The 15,591-nt window shown below is 42.2% G+C and overlaps 1 protein-coding gene across 1 annotated transcript in view; it reads right to left on the bottom strand.

The window, feature by feature from the left end:
* Positions 1 to 1,976: 1,976 nt before the first annotated feature.
* The window catches only part of LOC112961533 (ankyrin repeat and BTB/POZ domain-containing protein BTBD11-like), a 79,005-nt gene continuing 65,390 nt past the window's right edge, over positions 1,977 to 15,591 (bottom strand). Inside the window, exon 5 of the mRNA XM_026056834.1 lies at positions 1,977 to 2,285. Within this exon, the coding sequence (XP_025912619.1) occupies positions 1,982 to 2,285 (304 nt within the window). The 3' untranslated portion in view covers positions 1,977 to 1,981. The remainder of the gene's footprint in view (positions 2,286 to 15,591) is intronic.

Below are 15,591 nucleotides of genomic sequence, written 5' to 3'. Positions count from 1 at the left end.
GATGCAATCCTGTGCAATGTGCTCTAGGTGACCCTGCTTGAGCAGGGGGGTTGGACTAGATGATCTCCAGAGGTCCCTTCCAACCTCAGCGATTCTGTGATTCTGTGATTCTGTGAAGTTATTTGCAAAGACAACTCGAAACTACTTCTGCTAGTCAGTGGCACATTTCCTTTGGCAGGCAATAAACAGGACCAGAACAAACAGGACCACAGTAATTATAAAATATTGTGCTTGGGCCTTGAAATATAGTGGTTGGGCACATGGGGGTCCAGAGCAATGAATCCCCCACAGTAATTTCAGGGACCCTGCTTAAGCAAAGAGTCTGCCTAAGTACTATACATGATATTTTGGCCCTGCTGAAGCTGATGAGGGACTTATCATTGACTAAAATGGGGGCCCAGAATGTCATTTTGCAATATCAGGGTTTAAAACAGTTAACGAAGTTTCTAACCTCCCCTTCCCTTCCACAGCGGTCACTGCTGCTTTTGTATCTGCCCATCCCTGAAGCTTGCTCTGCAGCTCAGGCTCGCTCTGCATCATCACTCAACCCCTCTCCCTTCGCATGTGGGAGGAATGGATTTTTAATGAGCCCATCATTACTGCTCAACACATAAACAGGAACACGGTAACAACATGTGCAATCAACACAACAGGCATTTGGGTTTTGGCAAATAAAAAATGGCTTTTTCTTTCAGCCTTATATCGCTTAGGGCTCTGTCCTGCAAGATGTGGGATGTCTGATCCAGCGAAGCATTTAAGCACAGGCTTAACTTTCACTCAAATGGGATGTAAGTATGTGTTCAGAGCTGAGCATATGATTAAGTACTTTGACGAATCAAGCCAGAGTGCTCCCAGCTTTCAGCCTGGAGGACAGAGGAAATGTGCTGTGAAAAGCTTCCAGGTTCAGACCAACTTAAAATAATAGTGATTTAAAGAAGTATAATGTATAAACCTTGGAATGATCTCTCTGATATAAAATTTATTCTGAGAGTATTGCTCTCTTCTGAAGCATTTCTCAAACTAATCCATGATATTGTCTCAAACTGAAACTACTGAACAGCAACATAACTCATATTCCCAGAGCAGCTTTCATCTCAGAGGACCTAAATCCCATTTAAAATGCAGCTCCCATCACATGTGACTACAACAGGGGTGGCAGTCGGCTGTCTCCTGCCGAACAGGATGCCACAGCTCTGGGAACACACAGTGACACTTTCATCAGGGGCACCAGGATCTTTCATATTTGTGCAGAACAGGCAGGATCTTGGCCTTGAAGGTCTCATCAAAATGAGTTTCTCAGAAAATTCAGGCAACTTCATTTCAAAAGGAAATAGTAATATTCATTTTCATCGTTTCCCTCTGGGAATGGGGAACAACCTTATGAACATCACAGTCCAGCACATTTCTGCTGGTACAAAATCACGGAGGCAGGTTTATCCCAGATAAAACCAATAGCCTCATAGAGATGCTAATATTTGTTAAGAATCTACTCAAAGACAAGGGCATAGACTCATAAAGGGATTTAGCTTACTAGTTCCTTTTATTCCAGATAAATTGAGGCTCCTAATTTGGTGGGTGTTGGTCACAAAGACCAATAGAATGGTAATGCAGTAGAGAGACTGTCACATCTAGGCACTAGTTCAAACTGGGCCCAATTCAATGACAAGGTGAAAGAGAGTTGCCTTTGCTTGCCAAGGCTTGGGTGGTATATATGAAATGTGTTGCAAACCTCGGGGCAGTTTTCTGTGGAAAGACAGTCACCTCACAAAGCCCTGCCCCGCACCACTGTTCATGACATTACAACAGTTTAAGTATTCAAATCACCACTAAGCTCTCTTATGATTACCTTCTGGTTTCACCTGAATCAGTTGAATTGTAAGAAGGGGGACTCATTTGCCCTCATGCTGAGTTACCTCAGTACAAGATAATCAATACGACTCAAAATGACCAAGCTTAACTTGAATGTTCACCTGATGGTGCTTTAATTCAATGCAAAGTAATGCAGGGAAAGCATTAAGGGCCCTTCTATATTGAGCTGGATGTTGGAGCTCATGTTGTGTAATAAGCAGACAAAACTCTCATGTTTTACAGTTACTTCTTTACATTTCTCTTTTGTTACCTGTTCACTCATGCTGTTAATTCCATCCGGCCCCAGCAAGGATATGGCCTGTTTAACTAGATCTGTTCGGCCACAGTTCAGCATTCGGAAACCCAGGTCCTGCTTGAACTTCGCTTCAGTGGCAACTGCATCCAGTTTCCGAGATGCACAAAAACAGTCGTCGATTCTGTGAACGTGAGAAATAAACTCCCTCAGAGGACAACCAGAGGACAGACCTCACTGTCCCTAGGCAAAATAATACTTTGTCCTATCTTTGAAGGATGTAGGTCGTACACACAGTCATTCTCCTTTGACCTGCATGCTCAAGGGAAACGCTGAATGTGAAATGCTAATGCAAGTTAATGGAGATTGTCCTTGATCTATCTTTTATGGGACATGTTATACATTTTATAAAAAAACTGGGGAAAAAGCCACAGCTTTCACTTGATTTTGTTTCTGTGTTGACACAACCCACAGAGCACTCTCACCACAAATTCTCTCTCCACACGGGAGGCAATCCAGTCTCCCCGATCTCTGAAAAGTCTCACTGACTTCAGCAAGCTCTGGAGCTAACATCAAATGGACGTATAATCACTGACAATAAACCAAAGAGGACATAATGTAATTCCAAAAGGCTTCAAGGATCTTACCAAACAGCCCCAGTAACAGGGAAGCCTTTTTGGAGAAGAAAGTGCAAGTCCCACAGACAGAGAGGCTGCCATACAGTCAGGGAGGAGAAGGCACTCTTGACAGGTAATCGTGGCAAAACACCATGACTCCTTACTGGCTGTGCATAACAGATGGGATGTCATTTCTTAAGGTCTAGTTCAAAAGATCCTCAAACTGCAAACTGCTCAAAATATCCATTTAAAATGGAAGAAGGGCTAGGAATTATTTAGCCAAGATGTGAAGCTACAGCTCCAGAGAGAGCAGGCAATTCAAATCTGATGTTTACCTAACTCAGTTTCATCTTATTAAAAGACAGCTTTGCTTTTCTTTCATGCTGAAGAGTGTCTGGGGCAGAGGGTGGAGTCCAAATCCACAGTGCTTTTTGGTGCGAACTTGGATAAAGAACTGTTTGGATAAACATTACTTTCATTCTCCAAAAACACTAGGTCGGAAAACAAGGGGCTACTTACGAATGAAAAATAACAAAAAAAGATCAAAAGGGAAAAAGGCGAATGTGCATCGAACACTTGTATTCTATTAAATATGTAAAAAATTGCAGGAAACAGAAAAAGCCATAAACAGCACGTCATTACCATTTCATTCTCTTCTTCAAAGTGCTCTATCAGAGCTGCATATAATATAGAACACTGCTTAATATTTAACAACGATATGCAGTGAATATACTGTTTATATAGAAGCAGTGGTATGTAGTTGTAGCTACTGTTCTTCCCCTTTCAAGATAGGAAGGAAAGTGACACGGGAAATGTTAATTAATTTGATCAAAGCTGCAGCAGGACTTAGTACTCAAAGCTGTATCTGAGTTTAAGCTTGCCTAGCTGGGCCACGACCAGATTAGAAGGCAACAGACATTTCGGTAATGTTTATTCTACATGCTCAGTTTTAGTTTCGACTGCTAAAAAGTTGATGTCAAATGAATGCAAACAAAGTAAGCTTGGAGTACCATTACCCAGGGCTACAAGGATGACACTTCATCACAACAGTACGCTGCAAGATTAATGCGCAACACTCAATCACAATAAATACACTGTAACAGAAATAACAAATTCTGTTGGAATAATATGTCTATGACAGAGATGAAAAAACAAACCCATCATAAGGCTGTTTTTTGTGCAATAGTTTCTGAGAAAGTTTAAGAAAAAGGGGGAAAAAAACAGCAGAGACATGCAGGGCTCAGCTCAATGACGCAGAGACCCATGGGAGCAATTACTGCTCTTACAAGTTCACACACTACAGCAGTATTTGGTACTTGCCGCACCATAGCATGAGATGCTAGAGATCATCTGTGCACTCTTGCAACATACAGCAAAGATAAAGCATACTCAGAAGGAAGGTGCTTGGGGTTTTCAGTGCACAGGGAGAGAGCATGGCCTTCTCAGCTCCAGGTGGCCATGTCCAGATCACTCTGGACTGAAAACAAGGTGGTTCCTTGGAGAAGTGCAGCTATAGAAAGATCTAGAAATTCTCTGAGGACTGCAGAGGTGTCTGCCACTATGAATCACTACTTGTGTTATACCTCAGTACAAATGATGAAGCAGTGGCTCATAACATACACTCAGTGAATAAAATGGGTCAAACTCAGTGCTGGCAGAAACAGGCAGAGCTTCACTGACGTCAGCCAGGCTTGGTGCATGCAAAACACTAGTCAATGATCTTCCCTTTAAAGAAAGCAGGATTTTGACTTGGTTTGCACACCCACACAAGGGAGGGAGGAGGAACAAAGACTTATCTTACCTATCTTGTGTGGGCTACCCAGATGTCTGTTCCGGCATGGGTTAGGAATTACTTACTCTGCCATGAGTAACTCCTCTGTGAGCTGGCTCCTCTCCCCTGAAAGCAAGTCAGTCCACCTGCTTATAGCCAAGGAAGGGGCATCATAATTGCTGTTGATATTAGGTATCAGCAAATTAGCACTCCTCAGTCACCTAGGGGACAGGGGTCTTCGTCCAAGGCTAGGGCTCCTAGACACTATATCTGCCCAAACGTTGCGACAGTAATACAGGTTCAGAGGAGTGTGTGCCCCAGCTGCAAGGCTGCTGGGCACTGACTGGTGCTGGTGGGTCAGTAAAGACTGCTGACCTTTCCGGGGCACTTATACTCCCCGTGGCACCGCTCTTCAGGGTGCTCCTGAAGGGACACTGAAGAAATGTGATCTAGACCAAGCTACCGTAAAGCAGGAGACCAAAACTCAGTACCCATTACCAGTGGTCTAGTGCTTGGTTATACCCCCAAAAGGACCCATGATTAATGAGTTATATCCCTGATTTATGGGACATAACAAAAGAAACCACATGGCAAAATTTGACATAGATCACTGCTGGTGCCATCATTATCATATTTTGTGAAATGGATAATGATTAAACTGAGGAGTTTAATAAAATAAGAGCATGATGTGAAGGAAAGGAATGGAAAATGCTGCAGAAAAGAAAATGTAGCAATACCTTAAGAAACCAGAGAGATGAATAAGTTAAGGAAAGGAGATTTAACACATACAGATACAAAGCAGTGAAGAGAGATCAAAAATGATCAGGAACACGGCATCACTTGCAACACTGGAGAAAAAGAACTGGGAAAATGGTACAGCAGACAGAAGGAACATTCTGCATATTTCAGAATGAAAACCAAAAATTAAAAAACCTCAAAGCCATCAAAAACAACCTTTAGCCAACACGGCACTGCATTTACTCCCAAGTCCTCTTTCATACCACTAACTGTATAATGCTGATTCCAACAGGATCATTCTAGTGAGCACGAGCAGGCAGGCTCTGCTCCGTTTTTCACTATGTAAGTGGCTGCTGCACTATCATGGCTATGGGTACAATATAGAATCATAAACATAAAAGGATGCAAGATAAATGGAAGAAGGGAGCAGGCACCCAGGGCTGCTGCACTCCAATTTTTTAACTTTGTACTGCAACAAGTATATCGATGAGTTATGAAGAGGTGGGAAAAGAATGGGAAGAAGCTTGAAAAATAAGGTTGAGAAGGAGCAGTTAAGTGATCTAAATATACAGGATCACTTTTTAGAGTTGTGAAACTGTGCATGCAAAGAAAGGGAAGTCAGCGTAAGTGCTGCTGAAAAGAGCAATGCAAACAGAACTGGAAATCTCCCCAACTGCACAGTCAGTTCACAACCCTTTTGCCAAAAAGTTTTTGTGATCTTTCCAATTGCACAGGATGCTGACACTGGCTCGACAGTGGGACGTCCCCTCCAAGGCCATGCCAGTTTGTTGCCAGATCCTGCTGGCTGCCAGCTCTCACACAGTCTGTCCTTCCCGTAAGTCCTCATCCTGAAAAAAAGGTGCTTTTTCATGAAAGCACCCACCTCAATAACTTATCTTTCCCCTGCCTCCTATCCCTTCCCTTCCCTCTGCTCCCAGCTAGGCTGTGAAACTCAAGGGAGCCCCATAATCGCAGTAATTCCCAGGAACATCTGGCATTCAGAAGAAAATTCCACAGATATTCAGCTTAATGAAATCCTTGTTTATGTCTGGGGATGGGTGGATGTCTCAGACCACTGCTAATTTAAGCAAATCCAAACCAAACAAAATTAGGTATGATCTAAGGAGAGTTTCTACTCCAGCACTACTGACATGAAGAGCATGGAAGGCTGACGGGAGGAGCAGAAGGTCCTCAGTGGCCAGCGCTCTCCTCTGCTCCTCCCTTGAGACAATCTCAGGAATGTCAGGACATCGCCCCTCTGGATGTTAGCTGGGCCAGATAAACTCTGAGGTCCCTAGAGGGCAAAGTGAAGAGGTGACTTAATGATAAAGGTACTGATAGCACCTTTTGAGGGGGATCTACTCTCTCACAAGACTGAGTCTCCAGTTATGTACTGCCATGGTTTGCCTTCCACAAGTTTCTGTATTTAGCAACCTATGGGCTGCCCAGGCTCCTTGGGACCACTACCACCACTATACACATGCTCAGATCCCCATAACTTAGAGACATGATTATGCTTGAATTAACATGCACTGATCATAGACTTTGTGTTCAACAGCAAATCCACCCCTCTAATTCAGGCATTCAATCACACACCCTATACACTCATTAACTGATCCTTCCCCACCTTGAATCAAGCAAACAATTGCCTTTATAGCTGAAAGAAAAATTAGGAACAGATGAAACATTCTCTATTTTATTTTTGTAGCAAAAACCTGTGACCACATTTTTTAACGTACAAAGCAGTATGATTTATTCCAAACCTTCTTTCAATTCCGCACAGATATTGCTTCTACAGCAGTTAGCTTCAAAATCATTATAGTGTTGCCACTGCACATAATTAACATTACTGTGGCTTTATATGGGGAATGCCATGGTAACATTAATTATTTGCAAACGGTTACTGTCAAATTCATTATGGTGACCATGACATTCTTTCATACTCTGAAATACTCAAACTTCTAAGAGGAGTCAAAGATAATCTTCTTCATTTATAAAGGGTCTTAATAGCAGAGCAAATCATTTTTATCTTTTGCCAAACTCATCTTATGAAAACATAATGCAGCACTTCTACAGAAGCAGTTTAAATGAAAGTTTTTTTCATTTTCACTCGGACTGGGTAGGATAGGGTTTGTGCATCTCTTTAAGAAGTTACTTGTGGACTGAATACATTTGGGAAAATGGATGATTCTAAGGCAAAGTGTTTCCATTTTAACTGGTAGACACAGCAGTTCTCTTATTGCATAGATTTTTAATTATTTGTTCTTTTGGAGGGGATTATTGTTATAGTCAGTAGTGGACAATTTAAAAAATGCAATGCTCTGTAAATGTAAAAAAAGAAAAAAAGAGAGAGAGAGAGTGAGTATCCTAATTATGTTCTAAGCTATACATGCCAGTATATAGCTGGCATGTTAATAGTTAATTTAAAAGAAATAGAATGCAGACTATTATGAGTAGAAGGACAAACAGTTCTCTCAGCTGAAATGAACAGATCCTCCTCATGGTATCCAAGCACCAAAAACTTAGTTGCTCAACTGGGACCTGATCATCAGCCCTTTCAATTAAAAGAATGATAATCTATTAATTAAGCTGATCTTTTTAGCTCTGTGGAATTTATTCACTATGTCTCTGTCCTAAATATGAATGAGGTCTCAAGTCAGAAATTATAGTTCAGCTGGTTGTAACGTTGGAAGGAGCCATATTTTAGCCAGCAAAATACATTTGCAATGTTTAAGTTCTTGAGGTCAAGGATTGAAGTTTTGATCTGGGTATGCAGAGCCCATGGAATAAAAGGGTCCCATTCCTTGTCTGGGGCTCTTCAGTGAGACCACAGACATAAACAGCAGTATCAGGAGTAGCAGACAATTTGATTTAAATTTCTTGGAACTCTTTCCAGTGTGGTGCTTTAAAAGGAAATATGATGCTGATATTAATACCGCATGTAAATACTACATAGTGGCAATTATTCGCATTTTCAGTTTTGGAGAAAGAGAAACTTAAGTGCATACATTGATCAAAGTAATGAAGAGGACTATTTCTTTAACACAAACATAAAAATCTCTGTTCACTTTAATCAGGAGCCAAATTAGACAAGAAAATAAAAATACTCTAGATATTTATTAACTGGCCTCTTATTTCTGTCAAAGAGACACTGAGAATAAATTGGTTACAGATACTGGAAAATACATTAGAAACGTGATGTAACTATCAAGTCTGTATTTCAAAATGGTTTTAATATTCTAGTCCATGTGTATAGACCAGGAACCACTTTCAAAATTGGATCTGACTTCAGATTTTAAAAAAAGGCCAACAATATGAGAGAAAAAATTGCGTACAGGCTCATCTCTCATATAAATAGATAGCAAAAGTCTTCACTAATCAGCGGAAGACAGTATGTTATCTGTATCCTGATTATCATACTCAGGAACATATATAGAGATGGAGTGTATGAAACACTGATGAACTTGCTCTCAATGGAAAAAAACCAGAAGGGCTGTATCCTAAAGCCTGTAAAAATACAAGAATGCTCCGGCCCTGCAACTGAAGTAGAACATAAGGAGAAGGTCCTCATCTTCAATAATTTTTTATTACTGTTGTCTTCAAACAGCAGGTTGCCAAAACAGGTTGAGATTCACCTCAGGAAACCTGTGCACTACCTTTTAAGTATTAAAATCTCCTTCATCCTCTGGTACCATCTGCCCCAAGGGACTGTTTGATTTTGTCAAGTAGCTTGTTTGCAACCGCTCGCTGCTTTGGCATTTTTGTGTCTAATTACCGCAATAGCCATGGCCGGTGTTAAAGGATTAGTGAATATCTGCAGGAAGAACAAGGACATTCAAGGAGCTAGGCACACACCAACTGTCCCTACTTAACAGCGGCTGGATCTAATTAAATAGAAGAATTTCTTAGCAATTTTTGACTCTCTCTCTCTCTCCAGAACCTCAGCCCCTTTCCCAGTGCATTTTAAGAGAGAGTAAAGAGCAGTGGCAATATTTTTCTGCCTTCAGATCTCTATTTATTAAAGTCTATTTATATTTTTGTGCTGTAGCACAAGCACAAGATTTCCATAAATAAAACATTCAATGCAACTCTTCTTCTTTCGCTTTCAAGTGAGAACTGTATATATGTGGTATAGTATTAAGATGACATAGCAAATGGTGTAGCCTGCTCTGGAGGAACAAAACAGCACACCTTGCCTTTACGCTGCTGTAGTCTTCCCTTTCCACAACCTTAAGAAAACTCTCTACAGTGAGCCAAGGATGTTCTCACGTTAAATAAGCTTCACTCTTGAGATTGATAATCCTATTTTCCTAGAGCGCCTTCATTAAGAGGGATGGTCCCAGACAGCAAAAGCAGTCTCAGGATCCCTGGGCCAAGGATACTTTGAAATTGGATCAGATTTTCAATCAAGGACAGATTTTCAAAGGCATTTAGACACTGAACTTGCCCAGAGAGCTTTCTGGATCAGAGCTGTAAATGCAACTTGGAGCCCTGGGTAAGGCTGCGACGGGGCAGCCACTGCTGGAGCACACGGGACTGGAGAGTTGTTAATCCTGGTCCCCTGCTACTACAAGGCTTGGACCTAACTACATTTTCAGCTTAAACTTACTTGTGACCAGTTAACATCCCCATATTTTTGTGCCCACACTGCTCTTTAAATAAAGTATATCTTTCCCTCCTTGGTGTTTACTCCTGATGTATTTATAGAGAACAGACACGTGGTTCCTCAGCAGTCACTTTGCTCAGCTAAATGAGGCCCATTCTCCTAGTTGTCCTCTGTAAAAAAAAAATCTTGTCAATCCTCACATCATCCATTTCTCTGTATGTGGTCCAATGTGAATATTTTCTTGACCTGGACATGGTATTTTCTCTTCCACATCACCTCCTACCAGTTCCACATACAGAGGCACCAATATTTTCCTACTTTGACTGGGAATACCTCTCCTGATGCATCCTCAAATTTGCTTTTTCATGGCTAAGGAAAAAGCCACTTGGGTGGTTCACAACTACTCTGTGATGAAATACTGCACTCTGGTCTTTACCACTTTGCTCCTTTTCAATAATCAGCTCCTGATACAGGATATATATTATAGTACATATTACATACACACTACAATATATATTTTTGCAATTAATCCCCATGCTCTTGTCCTTACATTGTGGACAAATGAGTTTCATTCCATTTCTACTGTTCCAGTCCTCAAGGTCATTCAGTTTTTCCTGGATGATTTCCCAAACTTGCTCTGTTCAGACAATGCCTCTCAACTTCGTGGCATCAGCAAGTTTTAATTTCATGAGCACAATGCTGGTATTTGTGCCAAAGCCTTTCCTGAAAATTAAAAAAGATCAGTTCTAAGACGGAGAGTTGAAGAACTCCCCTTGTAACCTCATTCCAGTCAACAGAGCCCTTGTCATCTCTCTTTGAGCAAGCTCCTACTCACTTTCCAATACTTTTACTAATCCCCATCTTCTCCATCTTAACTAATAACTCCCTGCATGGACTGCATCAAATAGTTTACTGAAGTCCAAATAGATGAAATCTACTGAATTTCCTTGGGGTAGAAAATCAGTTATGTTATCAAAAAGCTATTAGGTTAGTCTGGCAAGATCTATCTTTAGAAAATCCGTGTCACATTTTATCCCATTTTCCCTCACCAACATGCCTTTAATTAGTCTTTGCTACAAAAACCATTCTAAGGCCTGGTGTATTATTGAYGTTATACTAACAGGCTGGAATTTTCCTTCGATCACTTTTTGTCCTTTTCAAATATGGGCACTGTCATTATTAACTTTTAGAGTTATGGTGATAGTCTGGACTTTGGTAAAAATATTTCCCTCTGACCTTCTGATTTCATTAGCCAGTTCTTCCTCATCTCTGGGACAGAGGTTATCTGGTCACCCCAATTTGAGTGCATTAAGCTGCATAAATTTGCTCTCCTTTTGGTTATGTTTTTCCATTTTCATAACCCTGTTGCTGTTATTTCTTTTACCTTCCCCCCTAGGACTTTCTTCCTGAAAACAGAAGCAAAATACTCATTTAAGTTCTTGGGCAATGGTACCTGGTGGGGCTGATGCCCATTACTCACAGGTGCCTTCTGATGGCCAGGACTTGTGTTTACCAGTTTCACTGCTGTAGTCCATTAAGAGAGGAGAAAAACATCTTTTTTCATGGTCACGAGCACAGATGGGACCCAGACTCACAGCTGGTCGGAGAGGGCAAGAGATATTATGTGAGCCCAGCATCCTCTGGGAATCCAGATATAACTAAGAAATGCTGGCTGTGTGTATGAGCGAGCAATTAAAGGGGATCAAGTTATCACGGCTTAAGCACACACCACCCATCAGCTGAAAGGCAGCAGCAAACCCTGGGCACGCTCTCAGCCCACCCAAAGCATAAAGAGGAACGTGTCAGGCCCATGACCCTGAGGAAATCTCTTGGGATGCTTCAAGCTGACGTGTCACCCTTTGCAAATGGGGTGGGTCATTATCCCTCAGCAGATGAGTGATAACTTGTTAAGCCACAGAAGCTCAAGGGCACTTGCTGGCACTTCCAGGCCCTACCTCACTGATCTGCGAGCACATCCTCCCCGTCAGCTGGAAGCCCGGCCGTGCTCGCCAACTCCTTGAAACTTTCCATCTGTGCACAGGCACAATTCTTGTCCTGCTTTTGCCAGCTCTGCATCGCACGTATGCTGTGCTCAGCCAGAAGTTGGGATGACTGACAGTGATGCTATCACCTGCAAGTAAATTTGACTAAACATAAGGGGGAGCTCTTACTACACCAGCTGAGACAGCGTGCGCACTGCTGCGCGATTCCCCTTGAGTGGATAGTCCCCTGACTACCAGGGACTGCAAATAAGAGAATGAGATGTCTCTTACCAGCACCCTGTTGATACCAGAGCTGAAGAGGTCTCCTGCAGGCTGCACATAAATATGAAACAGGGCAAGAAGAAAACAGACCCCTGTGGAATTTCACCCACAAGGAGTCTGATGGCAAAAATGCCATTTCCCATCACTACCCTTTGGTTACGACTGCCAAAAGATGACATCAGACCTCTCTAAAGAATTTGCCTGGACTCCTCCTGCCGACACCTGCCTCCAGTGAAACAGCTGTGGTTGTGGCCTGTGATGGACAGTAATGAATGCCACAGGGAGCAATCTCACTTTTATAATGTACAAGAAAAGACACTAGCTTTTTCATCTACTGATAAGAAGAAATCATTCATCAAGGCTATTAAACTCTGCTTCTCTTCCAAATCCCAGCCTGGAACTTTTCAGCCTTCAAATGAACTGGGCAAGTGACAGGTATGAAGGAGCGTTAGAGGAGAGCCACCCACTACTGCAGCTGTAGACAAATGTCTATCCTTATGGGGAACATTTCTGAAGAATCTCAATGCTCTGGGGCCACATTCTGCATTTCTCTTCATTCAGATGACAGGAAGGGTCCCTTGGACATGACATGGGTTTGCTCAGTAGCCCCGCAGGGCGTTTCTTCCCCAGGCAAGCTGGGGACATTTGGGGTTCAGCAGTCAGTTCTGCACTCTCAAACAGGTCAAGTAGAGATTTCCTGAAATACCTTTTCCCCTGTCACTGGAACTACCAAGAGGAAAGACACTGCCCACTTGATTCACTTCAATAAACTGCAGAGCTGTTGTCTGTGGGGAGGAGGCTCATTGCTAGACCCAAGCTTTGCAAACAGCTATCTGTGGAGTACCTTCCTACCACCTCCTACGGAGAACAACACCATGATGAACTGAAATCTCCCACCAGCCACAAAGATTTGGGAAAAGCAGCTTTCCCCAGAAAGGCCAGAACAGAGACAAAGTTGAATATAGGAAGTTTGAAGTGATGCTGGGGGTAGAAAAAAACATTTCAAATAACACATAGGAATTGTACTTTCTAGAGGGTAACTGCTCTCAAGTCTTCAAGACTCCCCGAAATTGGACATTTTTTTGGCTTTTTCCTGCTTCTGGATCTCAAAATAAACTATCTTCCCCCCCTTCCACCCCACCAGCCCCAGAACATACCCTTTTTAAACCTCTGACTAGCCAGAAAATAGCACTTTTTCCAGTCAAGCGCATAAGTGACCATGTAACAGTCACCTGCATGACATTACCACTCTTCTCTTGGGGCAGTTTGTTGCACCATCCTTAGATCCTCCTGGATTGCCATGATATACCACGAGCAGAAATGAAGCCATTGACCCTGACAGAAAGTATGGCAGCCTTTGTGCTAATGATACAGGGTGCTCCTCCCTTGCTCTGTTTCTCTGCGTTCAGCCTGCAGCCCACAAATGCAATGTAGCCATCCATCAGCAATTCCCCCCAGCACATGCCTAACACACTGTTTTTTCCTAACAAACTTCCTATGGAAAGGAGGCATAGAAAAGACATGCAAAGAACTTCTTGTGTTGAGGCTCAACAAGTGGAGAGGCACATGTGCTTGGACTCCCCTTGCAGATGCGATGAAGAGGAGTAGCCAAAACCAGACACCTGTTTGCAGTCACCCAGACCCAGGGCCAACAGAGAAGTGACATTACCTTATTGCAGCAGATGAGCAGGTCCAACAGAGTTGTTTCCCCTGCACCCTTCTTTGACAACAAATTACCTCCATCTCCTGAGGCCTTCATTAACGAATGGTCTAGCATCCGCCTTCACCAGACTTGTGCCAGCAGAGTTTCTTCGCACTGAATTTTCTGCTGACTACGTCGAGTTGCTTCAAGTGGCACACGATACCCATGATAAAGATGAGACCTCATTTAAGTCTGTGCTCCCACTTGACCAAGAATACTTTGGATGCATGCAAACTTCAGTTTCACCTAGCTGTTGTACAGTCAATTTGTCTGCAAAACCCACCTCCTTGCAAGAAGTAGAGACAACTGTCCTATTTAAAGCTGCCACTCCTGGGGGAAGCTAAACGTTTATATCCCTGTCTATCTCCCATGGCTCTGGAAAGGGAAGTAACTTTCTGGCATGTCTGCTGCTATAAAACTAAAAGAGATTAGGAAGGAGACAGGCAGCTCCTGATTCTAGCTTCCTTCAGCTCTCTCGCCAGAGCAAGAGCAGTTGCTCTTTTAGGAGATGAAAACATTGCAAGAAATAAAGGAGATGGATTGAAAAAAAAAAAAAGATCAGAAGAGGGGAGAAAGAGTGGAAAAATTGGAATGAAAGACAGGAAGAAGGCAGAGATGATTTACAGAGCCACATATCAGGAACCTCACTGCCGGAGTATGTGATTGAGCTGGGAAGTGTCACACGAATCTGCTGGGAGACCTCCACGCTCTAGGTTCAGATAAGAAACTGAACATTTGTTTTTTATCTGCACTGATCCTGAACTCCAAAGCCTTTGAGATTCTGCCAAATCTCTCTTGTGCTCTCTCTCTCTCTCTTTTCATTGCATATTCTTCCAGTGTGGAAGCTGATTTTGCTTTATGCTTTTGCAATGACGAGTTATGAATCAACACTGTGGAATGATGCAATATCACAGCACAGGACGTGGAAAATGGGATGTAACACATGATGAATTTTTTGGTTCAAGCTCTTATATTTTAGGGACTAAAGATTGTTAAGAAAAGCCTAGAAATTGAACTGGTTTCAAGGTTCCACTTATTAAGACGTTTCTATAAAGGTCATGAAAATGTATCAAACTAACTGCATTTAAAATCCTCCAGCTGTCATCTGTCACAGAGCTTATTTGAAAAGCCATTCCCTGGAAAGCTGTTGTGCTTTTCCCCCCACAGTGTTTGCATTTATGGAATTGGTGCTTGCTGAGGGCTTGATACTTAGAAACACTTCAAAGGCTGGCACTTGGGTTGGTGGCAATGGGAAGTGCTAAGGGTCTGTACTGAAAACAAATAAAAAATTACAAGCTGTAAGATTTCAAATTAATGTCCTGATGCTTCACCTTATTCTTCAGAAAAAGCTCAGTTTTTCCTTTGATCTCAGAATTACAGCCGCATAGGACCTGATTCTCAGCCACTCAAAGAACCTTTTACCCTATGCTGGCCGTACCCACAGATCCTAAAATAAACACAAATTACATGAACGCTCATTTACAGACTTCTGCCAGAACAGTAGAGTGAGATTTTCATTTTGGGACATCAGTCAGGTGCCTACAGTCACACAAGGGTATACTGCAAAGTCTGGTCTGTGTAAAATCCAGAACTTGGTTCAGAAAAGATTTCTCTTTTCACCCCCACTCGACTAATTCTGGGCTGTATTCTTCAGTCTCATTCTTGCCTGCAAGAGTGGAATAACAGCTATCACTTATTTTCTTTATGAAATGAATTCTTGATCACAGCTTTAAACCAAGTGCTGATTTGTTCTTCAAAATTAATAAATATTCCTGGAGCATAATACAACTCA

The sequence above is a fragment of the Apteryx rowi genome, unplaced genomic scaffold, assembly GCF_003343035.1.
Source record: "Apteryx rowi isolate R43461 unplaced genomic scaffold, aptRow1 scaffold_133, whole genome shotgun sequence".
In the NCBI taxonomy this organism is placed as follows: domain Eukaryota; kingdom Metazoa; phylum Chordata; class Aves; order Apterygiformes; family Apterygidae; genus Apteryx; species Apteryx rowi.
This window is presented reverse-complemented; position numbering and strand designations above follow the sequence as displayed.